The sequence below is a fragment of the Micrasema longulum genome, unplaced genomic scaffold (genome assembly GCF_059751315.1).
Source record: "Micrasema longulum isolate JH-2025_06_02 unplaced genomic scaffold, ASM5975131v1 h1tg001106l, whole genome shotgun sequence".
Classification (NCBI taxonomy): Eukaryota; Metazoa; Arthropoda; class Insecta; order Trichoptera; family Brachycentridae; genus Micrasema; species Micrasema longulum.
In genome coordinates this window covers 190,088-205,062 of record NW_028278294.1, presented here as the reverse complement: position 1 = coordinate 205,062, position 14,975 = coordinate 190,088, and the positions used below count along the sequence as shown (strand labels likewise).

At 34.1% G+C, this 14,975-nt stretch overlaps 1 protein-coding gene across 7 annotated transcripts; it reads right to left on the bottom strand.

Annotated features, from left to right (window-relative positions):
- Window positions 1–91: 91 nt before the first annotated feature.
- Window positions 92–13,116, bottom strand: Brd8 (Bromodomain containing 8). Of its 7 annotated transcripts, none has more exons than XM_088233435.1 (9): window positions 12,933–13,116; window positions 10,642–11,016; window positions 9,621–9,864; window positions 7,482–8,133; window positions 7,126–7,405; window positions 6,328–6,640; window positions 5,283–5,445; window positions 1,656–1,790; window positions 92–441 (listed from the first exon to the last, which is right to left on the bottom strand). In XM_088233435.1, exons 2-9 carry the CDS (start codon window positions 11,005–11,007, stop codon window positions 174–176), a joined length of 2,421 nt encoding a protein of 806 aa, XP_088089561.1. In that variant the 5' UTR covers window positions 11,008–11,016; window positions 12,933–13,116; the 3' UTR covers window positions 92–173. The 7 variants fall into 7 exon arrangements, with proteins under 7 accessions (XP_088089561.1, XP_088089565.1, XP_088089562.1 ...); XM_088233439.1 differs by having other exon boundaries at window positions 7,482–8,130; XM_088233436.1 differs by having other exon boundaries at window positions 12,417–13,100.
- Between the last annotated feature and the right edge of the window lie 1,859 nt (window positions 13,117–14,975).

Genomic DNA, 14,975 nt, shown 5'->3' with positions numbered 1-14,975 from the left:
GTAATGGGGTTAATTTTTATTTTACTACTAAAAAGCAATGTTTCCTCTTTTTTGTTGGATGCGGTTGGATATTAAAAATAAAAATAGGTTATTCATTAAATTCATATTTATTTTGCTGACATAACAAAACACAAATATTTAAAACTACTTCTAAATCATTATTTTTGCTGGACTCAAGAAGGCGTTGGCGTCTCACCTCCCCCTCTCTTCCGGCGGGGTGGAGGGGGTGCAGAGCGAGACATGGAATAGGGGGGCCTTCCCAGCCGGGACATAGGGGTTGTAAGGGTGGGGTGGCCCTGCGCTTGGAGCAGAATGTTCAGTTGAGTATGGACGTCGGTGAGAGTCTCGCGTGTCATCGCATGCACGCGGTGGTCGGACCTATTGTACATCAGGGCATTGTTCATCATTAAGAGGACATCGCGCCGAAATTCTTTTGTTGTTCTGGAATATAATAAGATTTATGTCATAAATTCCAACAGCTATAGTTATGAATAAGAAACATTATTTAAATAAATTATTATCGTATACACTAGCTATTAAGCTGATGGGTGTACATCTAATATGAAAAGAAAACATTATAAATCTGTGTGTGTCCAAGCAGTTTTTTAACTCATTGACTGAGCGTGCACCGATCACTTTCTCGGGAAGGTTATTCCATTGATCCACAACTCGATTTGTCAGGAAGTTCTTCCTAGGGTTGGATTCGAAGGAGGTGGTGTTTTTTTAATTTTAATTAATAACCTCAGAGATGGCGGTTATTATTACATACATACAACGGTTATGATTACAGAAATTTATATTTTTATAAAATGGAACACATGTGTTTGGAAATCATTACGAATTTTGTATAATCTTAACCATTGTGTCCTTATTTAAAGATATATTTGATGTGGAATTCAATCAATTAACCTCTAATTTAATAAATAATAATCTATGTTTTAGTTTTACATTTGTTTACAAGCATAAGCAGGCATTTTCAAATTTTTAAACAATTTTTAATAAATATGTTTTTTAGTTTCATTAAGAAAAATTACCATTTAGGTATAAGCACTAGATAGAAAATAAACCATATTAAAATTCAATGAAGCAATTGGATTGATCCTTTGTATATTATCAAGAAATTCTTCAAAAAACATAAATACAGTAGAACTCCGTTTATCCAAACCCTAGTCATATGGACTCCCAAATCTCCAGATCATTATCAGGAAATAAAAAGGGCATTGGTAGCTGACGCGCCAGCCATGCTCATATTTAAGTAAGTTTTTAATGTGATTCCAATTCGCTATATTATTTGAAAAGCAATAAAAAAGTAATCCAAGAGTAAATTTTGAGTTTTCTTTCAAAACATTGGGTTAATTTAATGGTTGATCTAAGTATCCGGATTTTTGTATCTCCAGATAACACCTGTCACACATTAATCCGGATAATTGGAGTTTTACTGTATCATAAAAAATATAACTGCCGATTTTTATAAACTTTAAAACTGATAGGCATTTAAAAAATCTGTTCCTTTACTTATACTGTAAAGTCAATCTTACAGCGTCAAATAACATAATCTAAATATTTGAAAAATGTTTTTTACAGAAATATGGTACCTAGCAATATCACAAACATTATTGAAAAATTAAAAGAAATACATTATGGAAGGTTAATACCTAATGACACCATTGTCAATATTGCGACGAATGGTATACAGATCCATGGGTTTCTTCACTACCTGACTGTAACCGGGGGCCTGGTCATCGGTAATGGGGCGGAGAAATAGTGAAGCGTACTTGAGAGTATTCAACCTGATAGAAATATACATATATATCATTGAATATAATGTACTCAGTACATTTTTTAGAGATAAAGCAACATACCTATTAAATACATATATTTTAACACACTTTTTGATAGGAAAAAAAACAGAATTTAATGGGGATGAAAAAAAAGGTCTGAAAACATAATATAACACTTGACTAATTTACTAGTAAAAATACTGTTTGTTGAAAATAAATCTGTAATCATTCATACTGTTTTTGATATTGTATTTTTAATAAAAATAAATAAATTGTAAAGTGGATTCTAGAGTTATTTATTGTAACTACAGTTGGCGGGTTTATTATTATGGAGTAATATCTTTTAGTCAACCAACTAACGTTTTAATAAGAGATGTACAGGTCAAGACATAAAAAATAACACTAAATATTCTAATAGAAATAAAACAAATGATAACAAGGAGGAGAAGTGTAAATGGGAGAAAGAATGGGTTGAATTTAGATTAGTTATCGTTCTACCTTTGAATCAATGTAGTGGGAAAAGTGACCTAGTTTCAAATTGAATATAGACGAATCATTGATATTTTATATATTTGGAGCCTATGCTCCATATAGGCCAGTAAAAGTTGACGGTATCTTTTTAAATTTATATCAAATTTGAGACAATTTAAGCCCACCCACACCTCCGTATGTTTAATAGTTTTTGAGATATGAGGTTTCAAAAAGCGTTTTTCTTTTTTCAAAAATATTGTAATATTGAATGTCGCTTATGTTTTCAGCCAAATATTGGCAGAATCCCTCATGCTAAGAGAAAGTTGTCAGAAATTAAGTTTTAGCCTATATAATTACCTTGCATTTAAGCGTAAAACGGTGTCAGTAACCTTTATAGTTCTCTTGTAATCGTAACACCTACCTGCATTATAGTACCCAGCGTAATAGTAATTTCAAACGCCAGTGGTGCGCTGTTGCCTGATAGTGGCGGAGCGCTGTTGCCAGCTGAAGGAATGGTCTAAATGCTCAATATATGCGAAGGACTTGAGTATTTTTGTGACATTTCCTGTACCACCACCGATCAACACGTTGACATGAGGCCTTCTCAAATCATAAGAGATACTGCTGATGTAGAAAAATTCAAGAACTAATTTGATGTCCACGTACCATTTTCATGTAACGAAAAAATAATGTCTATCAGCAATAGCATTGTTGGAGGCCCTGAAGTCAATTGCCCAGAGAAATTGTTGCTGCTTACGTCAGGTACACATTAAAACACTTTGGGAGGAATGTGGTAGTTATCTTCGACGGCTACCCAGAAGACAGGGTAGCAAGAAGTACAAAAACTGCAGAAAGGTTACGTCGGTATGCAGCTTCATCATGCAGCGACATAATATTTGAAGATTTTACATTAATTAAGGTACATTAATAATTATTACCAGTCACGTGCACCAATATGTAAGCACGTTAGAACATTCGTTCAATTCAGTTCAGTTGTCAATTAATACAAAAAAAAATAAAAGTATAAATTTACAAATGCGACAAGGTACTAAAGTGTTAACATATTAGTGCACGCGACTGTACTATTTTTATAGCGCAATAAAGACTTCATTCATGCAAGGTGCTCCAGGAGAAACTGCTATCAAACAATAACAACAAGCGGCTCATGGTCGACTTCTTTCGCTTAGGATTGAAAAAGGAGGGGATTTAAACAAAGTAAGCTGCAGAGGACGCAGACTTCACTATAGTGAGAACTGCGCTTGACAACAGCAATTCCAATGAAAAAGTAATAATAATTGGAGAATATGTGGACTTCTTAGTTCTCCTAAATGGATTGGGATCCAATGCGGATAATGTATTTCTCCAGAAAAGTGGCAGGGGTGAATTTGGCTCTACAGTTTTCCTCTACATCTTTCAATCACGGAGATTTGACTTTCCCTCCTGAATTTGTATTATTTGTGCACGCTTTCTTTGGTTGTGACACTACTTCTGCCCTTTTCGGGCATGAAAAGATGAAAATGTTACGTGTCCTCCAAAACCATTCGCGGCTGGTTAAGGTGGTTACCAATTTCCTAGCCTGATGCCACCCAAGAAGAAATAGCCACTGCTGGAAATAAACTTCTTGTGACTGTATGGAGAAGGAGTCACCAGCACTCTTTACACTCGCTGGTACGAAATCTTCGTGCGATCAGCTGCCAACGCCAAGGTTCATTTGGGTCGCCTGCCCCCAACTGAAGAGGCTGCAGCTCAACATGCATATCGAAGATACCACCAGGTTCAGGAGTGGTTGGGGGTAGACAAAGAACCATACGAGTGGGGCTGGAACAGTAACCAACGGGACTTCTACAAAAGACCAAGCTCCTCAAGCCCTCTTAAAATTAATTTCTTGCAAGTGCCGCAGAGGGCGCACTGGACGAGGTTGCACGTGCCAGAAAATGGGGCTAAAGTGCTCTGTTCTCTGTCATTTCTGTCGGGGTAAGTCATGCCAAAATGTCCCTGCAATTGAAATAGATGAATCCGACAACGAAGAAGAATACATCGACAAACATATAACTATTAAGGAGGACATTTTATCTAAAGAAGAGTTATAATAATAAAAATACGTTTATAGTTTTATTCCACTTGTATTTATAAAATTTTTACCAGTGACCGGGTTTCGTCGTGACCGACATCACCAACTAAATACATATTTTTATTATTATAATTAAAATGCAGTTCCACCAAGAAATGTCAGTAGAAAAACTTAATATAAAGAAGAGTTGTCTCAAAAAGATGATCAACCGAGACCCTTAAAAAAGAGTAAAATTAATTTTTTTGTGACAATATAATTATTTTGTTTAAATGTGTCATTAAATGTAGACTTAACAACTTTTTTTTTCCACATAATGCCCACAATTTCATTAGGCTCATATTTTAAAACTTGTATATTTGCAATTTTTGTTTTTTATCATTACAAGAGAACTATAAGGTTTACAGACCCTGTTTATTGATTAAATGAAAGGTAATTAATGTGCTAAAACCTGATTTTTCACAATTTTTCTATAAGCGTAAGCGGTTATGCCGATATTCGGCTAAAACATAAGCAAAACTCAAAATTTTTACATTTATAAACACCATGTAAATTTTTCAAGTATCATATCTCAAAAACTATTAGACATACAGAGCTGTGGGTTAGCTTCAATTGTTTTAAATTTAATATACTTTCAAAATGATAGTAGCAACTAATATCAAAATCCCATAGTTTTTTCATTGAACTGCAAAAACTTAAAAAAGGCCAAAAATTTTGCAGTTTTTCACGTATTTCGCAGGTAGCACAACATTTTTTTTGCTTGCAAAACATAGTTTCACACTCCCCTAACGGGTCCAAACAACATACCAAAAAAGCAGCTTTACATCGCTTTTTGCGTTTTTAAATTAGAATATAATTGGCCTGGCCTAATAAGCAAAATAAAAATATTTGACCATTTTTACACGATAATCCCTTTACGCGGATGAGTTTGAAATGTTAGGTACTTTGAATAAATGCCATACCTGCTATAGGCAAGCAAGATGGCTTTCTTCCAAGTCCGGAAGTCCTTATCTTGCTCTGGTGCAGGGGAGGAGGCCAGGGTCTGTGCAGGAGGGGTGGAGGGGGCGGGACTTCCAGGTAGCGAGTCCAGCGGTGTAGCCGGGCTCTCTGAACGGGATCCTGAAACTGATTTCATTTTATTATTATTTTGTCAAAATCAAGTTAAAGACATTGTAAAATAAATATCCCAACACGTCCAGCAGCTACAGAGTGTATGGACGGTTGCGATTCTAATTACCTGTTTCCAATTATAATGAATTTTTACAGATAGGAGCAAGATTCCAGCACATCTTGCAGCTACAGGGCGCATGGACGGTAAATAATCTAACCCCCATTTACATTATTTTACAAATTGGCTATGGGTGTTTCTATAAAAACAAAACCAAATAGGAATTAGAATACAACACGTCCTGCAGCTCCAGAGTGCATGGATGGTTGGAATTCTAGGACCTATTTATGAAATTTACGAATGGAATTCTATCAACATAAAAATTAATTCAACAAATTTACAAAAAAATACATTGCGCAGAGTTGTAAGTTTGTCAAGTTCATGTAAATCCGTAATAGTTCTTATTTTTTTCTATTGTTATTTTGTATTTTTTTGTTAAAGACTATGATTTCCACAGTAAATAAATAAAAAGTAAACAGTTAAAAACTAAATGAATAAAGTACAATTTATAATATTATGGTCACAAAATAAGGAAAGCGATGACTGATATATATTTAACAGAGACGGGTACGTCTCGAAACTGGTAGACATAGAAAAGCCAGTAAGTGGTTATATACAAATATATAATAATATTTAGTTATATTCAATCTAGTTCAAAAACATAAAGACATCATGGGAATGAGAATCAAGCCGGTGCAGAGTGGGAACCTAGCCACAGGACCACAACCCGATCCAATTATGTACATAAATCATTTCACTACATGGAGGACTGCTCTCTACAGTCTACACTAGAATACTGACTTATTTTAATAGTGTATTAAAATGCTATAAATTCAAACCTTCATTCCTGAATCTTCTACTAAGACTTTTCTTGTCAGTCGACCCTTGAGAATTGTCAGAACCAACCTCATCACTGTACTCGGATTTATTGGACACCACGCCTTCCATTTCCCTGGGAGATCCGGCTGCCTCATCTTTTTCCGTTTTCTTACGAGAATAATCACGTTTGGTCTTGCCGGGCTTGTCTTCCTTAATCACTTCTATTGGAGTGTCATCGTCAGTCTCCGTATGCGTTTCCATTTGCTGGTCTGGTGTAGTACTCTCATGTTCCTTGGTGTCGGAAACTTGGCAGGTATCAACTGGTTCAGTTTCCTAAAATAAACAACGTATACAATTTCATTAATTTCCATAATCAACAATATTTTGGGTCAATCCAAATTTTTGTAGACAAGAACTGGATTCAATCCCCTAGGGAGCTTTTAATATCAACATATTACAACAGAGATAAAGAACACAACAGAATATAGAAGTCTAGGCATTTACAGGACTTATGACCTGTCATTGGCTGGTTTAAGTGACCACATTATACGCTGTGTAACATTCACCATTCTGCCTATGTTCGAACATCTATATTCCTTCAATTCTTCCATCTCTTGATCTTTGTGAAGTTAAAGAGCTGAACCATTATAATTGCAGGTGACATTCTGACTGCATTATTTCATCTACATACTAAGTAACGCCTGAAAATATTTTTCAATTTTTATACTTCTACTTGGACCAGCTAGTAACTTAGAAACTTGGAATTAGCATGATATAAAGGTGATACTCTGAATATTAAAGAAATTTATATATATTACCATAGCATTTGTTTCGTCAATATTTTCTTCTTTAGGTGTTAACACTTCCTCCATTTCACCAGTCTCAGATTTCTCACCCAAGTCTTCGTGGGATTGTTTAACGTCTAAATCTTTTTTGATGTCGGCAACTCGTTGGTTCATCTCGCCATCGCTACTGTCTTCTTCATCGGGCAAATCCTCGGTAACCATTGGATTTTCATTTTCAATTTTGATTGTTACGTTTGCCAGAAATTCCGATGAATCGGGGTCCTTAGAGTCTTGAGACTTGTCTTCAATTTGTCTGTAAAAAAGAAGAAATAGTACAGAGCCGCATATTGCTTAAAGTAAGTGATTTGAGGTAATAATTGAAAACATACTCAGCAGGCAGTTCACTATTGACTGCCACAGTTTCTGGGGGATTTTGTGTTTCAACTACATCTGCGGGTACACCGGCGGCTGTATCACCGTTAGAATTTTCATTCATGGGGATTGGAGATAAAAGTGAACTAAGCGCTTCCCCACCATCTGTTCCAGACGGAGAAGATACTTCTTCTAAATTAGGGGCACTTGTCAAATTCTCTCTTTTGTTGAAAAGATTTTTGTCAGAATGCAAAGTCCTGGTTAATGACGACTTGTGTATAGATGACACAGGTGGGATATCCAAGTCAATATCGGAAAACGCATACACATCTTCAGCCTTTATTTCAATGTCATCGATCTCTATTTCTGGATTTTTTTCTGTAGGAGGAGGATCTTTAGTCGGCATGAGTTCCGGAAGTGGACCATTCTGTATGGACTGGATATTACTCATTACGTCTGTAGTAGGGGGAATGCTGTCTTGGTAATCCTGCTCATATTTTTGTAATTCTGATTTTATCTGTTCGATTTTCAAGAGTTCGGATTTGGAAACAACTTTGTGGACAGATATTGGCTGCAGTAAAGGTGGTTCTGTAGATGTGACCGGTAAGGAGCTAGATTTCTCCAGTAGTAGTGATAATGTGGGAGATCCTGCAGATGGACTACTAGCTTCTGAAAAGAACACAATTTTCATCTCTAGAATCAGCAAGAAGAGTGTCAAAACTATAAATACATATAACAAAAAAAATGGAAAAAACCAAAGTTTACTATTTTAAAAAAAAGAAATGTATCAAACTCAAGATTCATTAACACTCTTGGTCACATACTCCCTTTGAGATAAAAGTTTGGTTTGATTGATTTGGCAACCCAAGTTAAACATATCTCTACAACAGTTTTTCGAAAACAGATGAAACATTATCAATACATTAAAATTAATAACAGGGGTTCCTTTTAGAAAATAAAAACAAAAAAAATATCATAATTCGGTACTGGGATGTCATTTTTTAAACTGTACAGGACAAGCAAATAATTCCTTCAGTCACATAGCTTAAAATGTGAAAGGACAGATGAACCCCATATTTTAATACGGCTGATTTGAAAAAAGCTCTAGAGATATTATATCCTTTTGCCCAGATTTTAGCATGTTTTATGTAAAAATGTCTGTTTTGGAAAAAGTGACATATATCCTGTTATCATCTAACTACCAAATTGTAGTCAGCAAAAAACTTAACAGGTTAATTTCCTCTACGTAATGACAGAATATGGGATAAATTAGTACATTGTGCATATATATATATAAAATGTTGATATGTCAAATCACAGCGTGATTTGAATAATGATTTCTCGTTAAATGGTTAAAACTTTTTTGGCACAGATACAATACTCTTATACAGGACAACAAATACATATATAATATAATACCAGAACCATGGAAATGTTGTAAGAGACTACTGAGGTTACTGACAGCTTTCCTTGCTAAAATTGGTCGCGGAGAGTCTGAGAAGTTGATGATAGCTGATAGATGGCTAACACATGTTCTTATTTTATTCTTTTTTATTTTCTATGTATTGATTTTTAAAGTTCTTTTTTATTTTTATAATGAAACCACTTTTTTTCTAAAAATATTGTTTTTCATTTATATGTATGTATATTATATATTGTGTTTTTGGCTAGTAAAAGAATATATTTTTGACTTTCCATTGGGAACTTACCCTAGTTAGAGGATCAAACACACTTTATATTACTGTAACTACTACTACTACTACTACCATCACGCCATTTCTCCGTAGGGGTAGGCAGAGAGAATGGACCGCCACACACGTCTATCCTGGCATACAATCCTAGCCTCTTCCACATTTATACATCTTGTAATACATGCCCTTCGGTTCTGTCTGCTTTTGACATGACCAGACTTAAGATTTTGGTTTATCTGATCATGCCATGTCTTCCTTGGTCTTCCTCAGTGACAATTTTATGTATATCTAATAAGATAAATAAATAAATACGGCTCTAAATCGCATACTACAATCAGATAACATTTTCAACCAATGACACATTTTATTGTTAGGATGAAATAGTGGCAGTAGGGTTAAACCTCTTTCAATACATTATTATTATTTCTCTAGCTCTTTCGATGCTGGGCAAAAACAAGGTGTTACCCAAAAGGGGGCCGTGGTGGTAGGCGGGGCTCTGCAGCAGCGAAGTGAGCAGGGGGGCAGCAGCCCCCTCCGGCCTGCGCCAGGCACGGTCCAGCAGGCTGCGGCGCTGCTCACGCTCGCGCAGCCACTGCGCTCGCCGTGCCGCGTCGCGCTCGCGCTCCCTTTTCCCAGCCTCCAGTGCCGCATTCAGCTCCCGAATGCGATTCTCCATTACTGTGTCCGAGGATAATTCTCTTATCTCCTCCTAGGTCAAAACATATTTCCAAAAAGTTATTACATTGATTGATTCAGATAAAATAAAATACATAAAGAGATATAAAATACAAAAGATGTAACCTACATACAAAACATTAGTGATATGATTTCTAAATAAATCTGTTTATTATGCAACAAACTTTAAACTGACATTGAGAATTCTGTTTGAACATCTAATTGTACTGCTGAGTATTTAATCGTACTGAGTTCCTCAAAAATGTATGAAAAAATTCTACTACTTTGCAAAATCACAGGTTCATGTGATTTACAATAGCCAATAAATTATAGCATTTTTATGTTGTTGTAGCAACAGGCAACATATTTCCAGTTTCCGAGGTAGCTATGTTTTTTGACGTTTAACACGTTTTGACATTTAGCAGTTTCAAAGACTGGTTTTCGAATTGTACGGGGTTCAACATTTAAATGTCAGAAATAATATCCAACGCAATGGCCGACGGTGTAGTTTGGAAGTTTCGGTGGGGATTTTCAAAATTACAAAACTTATCATAGTGATTATAATACAATACGTATTTAAAAAAAATATATTTGCTTAGTTTGATAGTAATGTTTAATAGTAATTGGGGATAAAATTCAGTACTTCTACAAACATATGGACATATGAAAACCATTGTTTAAAAAATTGAAATTTATTGCAACCAAGACTTGCAACTCTGTTCCAATAAATTTCAAGCGTGATAACTCGCCTGGGAGTGAAATCAACACACGAAAATTTAGACAAAATACAGTTGTTTAAAAAATTACTTACCTTCAACTTGGCAAACGCTTTAGCCGTTTCTGCCCTTTCTTTTTGTAGTTCTTGTATTCTCTGCTGGGTTAGCTTCTTGACTATACTCTCCTGTGGGGTCTCGGTAGCACCTTCCCCAGCACGTTTCTTCCTCCGGGGGGTCTCCACATTCTCCAAGAGAGACCCGTACTGCGCCGCACAGTTCTTTTGGGAGAACCAGTCCGGTGGGCGGTTAGGGTCCCCCAAGGACCTCAGGGCACGAGACACAGACATCCAATTTTGATCTCCACTGCGGACCACAGAAGAGGCTAGGCATAATTTCTCTTGTGTACTCCAAGTGTCCAAAGGAACTCGTTTCATTTGCAGCCGTTCTTGAATGGAAGTCATCTTGTGAACCTAAAAAAGTATGAAACATGTCGATGTTAGCTATTTAAATTAAAATACCTCTATCAGTATGGGAGCATTTATTTACCTATCTAATAATGTACACGGTTCATAATTAATAATTTAAGATATGTAAAAAGTGGATTTTTCGGCTTTTATTTTATCTGTGTTGGAATCAATTATTTAATTTTTTTAATTAATTTCTATATCGTTTTTCCAATTTCTTTATTAAATTTACTGTCCTTGTTTATCTTTGCTAAATGCAGTTAGGTTCTGTTTCATTTTCTATTTGTATCAATGTTTGAACATGTAATTGTTATAATTGGCTTAGGCTGTGGGTGAGATTCATCCGGCTGAACCAATTCACCTACTAGGCAACGCCTGAAAACAATTTTTCAATTTTTATACTTCTTCTCATACTAGTTAGTTTAATCAACAATGTTTTGAGTCTGTCCAAATGTTTGTAGACAGGCTGGATTTCCTCCCTAGGGAGTTATTAGGATCCTAGAGTTATTTGGATCTAAGTAAGCCTGTCTACAAACATTTGGACATACTAATAAACAAATTATTTAACGTAACAAACTGAATTTGATATACAATCATATGAATACTGGCAAATTATAGAACTTAATCGTTTCCTTTCAACTAGTAAAAAACGGCGGATTGTTTTCGGATTATCAAGCGGCAGATTACCGAGAGAGTGCTGTTTGCTGGAATAACCAAGTTTTCAGGGCAGCCAATAAAAGGCATTTCAAGGTTTATTACAGAATAACTTTCAAATGTTATACGATTCACATGAAGTACTAAACATAATGCTTAATTCAAACTCATAGGAAAATGCACATATGCTCATCTTCATCTTTATTAGCTCTCCTGAGAGGTTTGTTTTGTCAACATACAATAGTTTGTAGCTGCCATCAATTGATTAAACTTTAGCTCTACTTGCTGGAGTTTAATCAATTGGTGGCATCTCAAACACACTTGTAAAATGATTCTTTTTTAAATAAGACGGACTTTTCAATTTGAATGTTTCTATTTAGACATTATCTAATAGGAATAATAATTCAGATGAATCTTGCCTACATCAATAAAGCTCTTTTACTAAACAAAAATCAACAAATGAGAGAATCGAAAAAATATGCTTGTTTTAACATAAAAGTCACACGGTGTGTAAAGTGACATGTTATAAACTCTAAATGTGTAGACTTTCATGATCCCATCCCTAATAAATAATAATAATAGTAGTAATATAACACACAGGTACTGTGCAGATATTAATTCGAGAAGCATGCCACCGTTGAGGGTTATTTGGCTTCTCTACACCGGCCAGCTGCCGGTCCTCCGATATCCGCACAAATACCTATGAGTATATACATACAAGACAATGTTTTATATGATAATCAAAGCCTTACCTCCGTTGAGATATCTAACTAAATTTGTATCAAACTCTGTACTCGATGGTACGTAAGGCGCACAATAATTCGTAGATTGGTCATGATCGCGATTATTTATATTATTATTATCGGTCTAACTTACACTAAAAATCACCGTTTTACACTATTTTATGTCAACCACAGACTACAGAAATGTGTCAACCTAGTCAGGAATCGAATCCGGGACATCGTACAAGGTAGGACGATCAAAATAAACGCACACCACGAAGTGGATGTTTTTGAGTCATGCGAATGGTCGATCGAAAACTTTGTTTATGTTATGATTTATCAAAACAATAACAACACATTGTTTATCTACCAATTCGATATGGAGTATTAAAACAACAGTTAAAATATTAATAAATATATGATTAAAACCCGTATAGATTAGTAGAATGGCATACGTATTAGTTATAAATCAATTTTATAAACAAATCGCACAAAGAAATGGCTCAATTAGTGTATAAGGATGCACATTTCCAAGTATATACCTACGTTTTTGTTAGCCGAATAAAAATATTTCACACGAATTTCATGTTTAAAATGTGTATTTATACTTTAATCTGTATTAATGAAACGCCGGTAAAACTTAAGATCATATGAAAAAAGCGAAAATTGCATTTAATTCAGGGTTATGTCATTTCAATAACCATAGACAAGACTGAAGACCACCGACTATACTCATGGTGAAAACGGCCACAGTCAAAATAGGCGACGTGATCGATAATCGATCGATCACAGGGGCCGCGTTTGTTAAATAAATTGTTATAAAAATTATGTTCCACGGCCATTAGTGCCATCAAATACCCTTACTATTTCACGTAGAACACCACGCTTGTAAAAAAAAAAAACTATTTTTAGGAAACTTTTTCAAATATTATACATTACTTCAGTAAATCCCAAATAAATAGTTTCCAAATATATTTAAACAGCATAGTTCAAACACCTTGAAACCAGATCCCCCCCATTCAAATTAAGTACATTTTAATAAGCAACAATATTAAAACTTTGAGAATTATAAGTGATTCTCGGAATGAAGAAAAAGGATATATATATATAAATAACTACCTAATAGGTTGAAAATCAAAGTTTCCCTCAAAATAAACAGTCTTTATTTATATATTTTTGTAAAGGTACATACATCTTTATTATAAAAATTCACTTCATATTAAAATACAAAAATAGCTCTCAATGCTCATGCTCATTCAACAGTACATTATTTATCTTACATATGGCTCAAACGTAATGCATGACATTTAAAATCCTTTATTGCATAAGTATACACATTTTGAAGGAACAAAAAAATATTATAAGTAAATCTGCATACATTATAAAAAATAATATCTATTGCCAACAGATCTAAGATACTAAAGTTTTTTGACACGGATCAGATATTTAAAAAAAATGATAGTCCAAGAATTTACATCTTTCATTTTAAATATAAATATTGAACAAATTAATTTGAATCTACAGATTTAAAATCTCGCCACCATTACATTTACACCAAATCATCATGCATCTACAGTTTGAGAGGTGAAAAAAAAATTAGAGCATTTTTATTATTTTTAATGCCCTATCAAACTATTTCCCCTTTGAAACATTGTAGTATGTTATTTATACTTTAGTAAAAATACTATCTTGATAGGTCATAACACATAAGTATACTAATAGTTTGATAGAAGAAACAAACAATAGTAACATTTGAAAAGTAATTAAAAGATTATACAAAGCGCAGGTTTCATTTTACATTTCATTTTTAATTATAAACAACATTTAGAAAGTCAAATGGATTGTGTTCCCGTGGTAGTTTCGCGGACTCATGAATCAAAGGTCAGAGGTTCGAACCCCACTCTACAAAAACTTTTTTCCTATTTTCTAACATGGTTGTCTACAACTTAATGAAATTAAAATATTTGGGTAAATTAACATTAAAAAAAAAAAACATGTAATCTAAAAATTCAAAGGTAATTAATGATATTTCTCTAAATTACAAAAATATATATTGATACCACAGATAAATAATTTACAACATACATTTTTTTCATTTTTTGACATGTTTGACAAAAATTTTATTTGAATATTTTGGTCTCCAAGTATAGATGTGCAAATTCATTTTTTTTTAAATAATGTTCATTCATCACTAGCTAAGAGAATTCATTTGAAAATGTATGTGCTAAAAATAAGAAAACTTAAATCTAGGCTTTTAAATATGCATGATATTAGCACTGCACAATGACTCTTAAAACCAAATAAGGCATTGAGCGCCCTTGATGTGATATTCACAAAAATGGCACTATATAAGCTTTATGTAATTTATTTTATGCTAAATATTATTTTAACATTGTACATATGTAGATAGTGATATAAACATAATAAATATAGACAGTAAATTATTTACAATCACAGGAAAAAATAACCCCTTTCATTTACTTAATAAAGATACATTCATATTACATGTAGGTATTATTATGTACAAAATAATACGCACAGGACATTGGATGGATTTCGCAAAACACATTTGTATTTTAAAACTTATAA

Excerpts from the sequence above, each read along its gene's own strand:
- Brd8 (XM_088233435.1), bottom strand. The coding sequence starts at position 11,007 with ATGACTTCCATTCAAGAACGGCTGCAAATGAAACGAGTTCCTTTGGAC. Across the intron at positions 6,641-7,125 it reads TTGACGAAACAAATGCTATG|GAAACTGAACCAGTTGATAC; the intron begins GTAATATATATA and ends TGTTTATTTTAG. Across the intron at positions 442-1,655 it reads ATTGACAATGGTGTCATTAG|AACAACAAAAGAATTTCGGC; the intron begins GTATTAACCTTC and ends ATTATATTCCAG.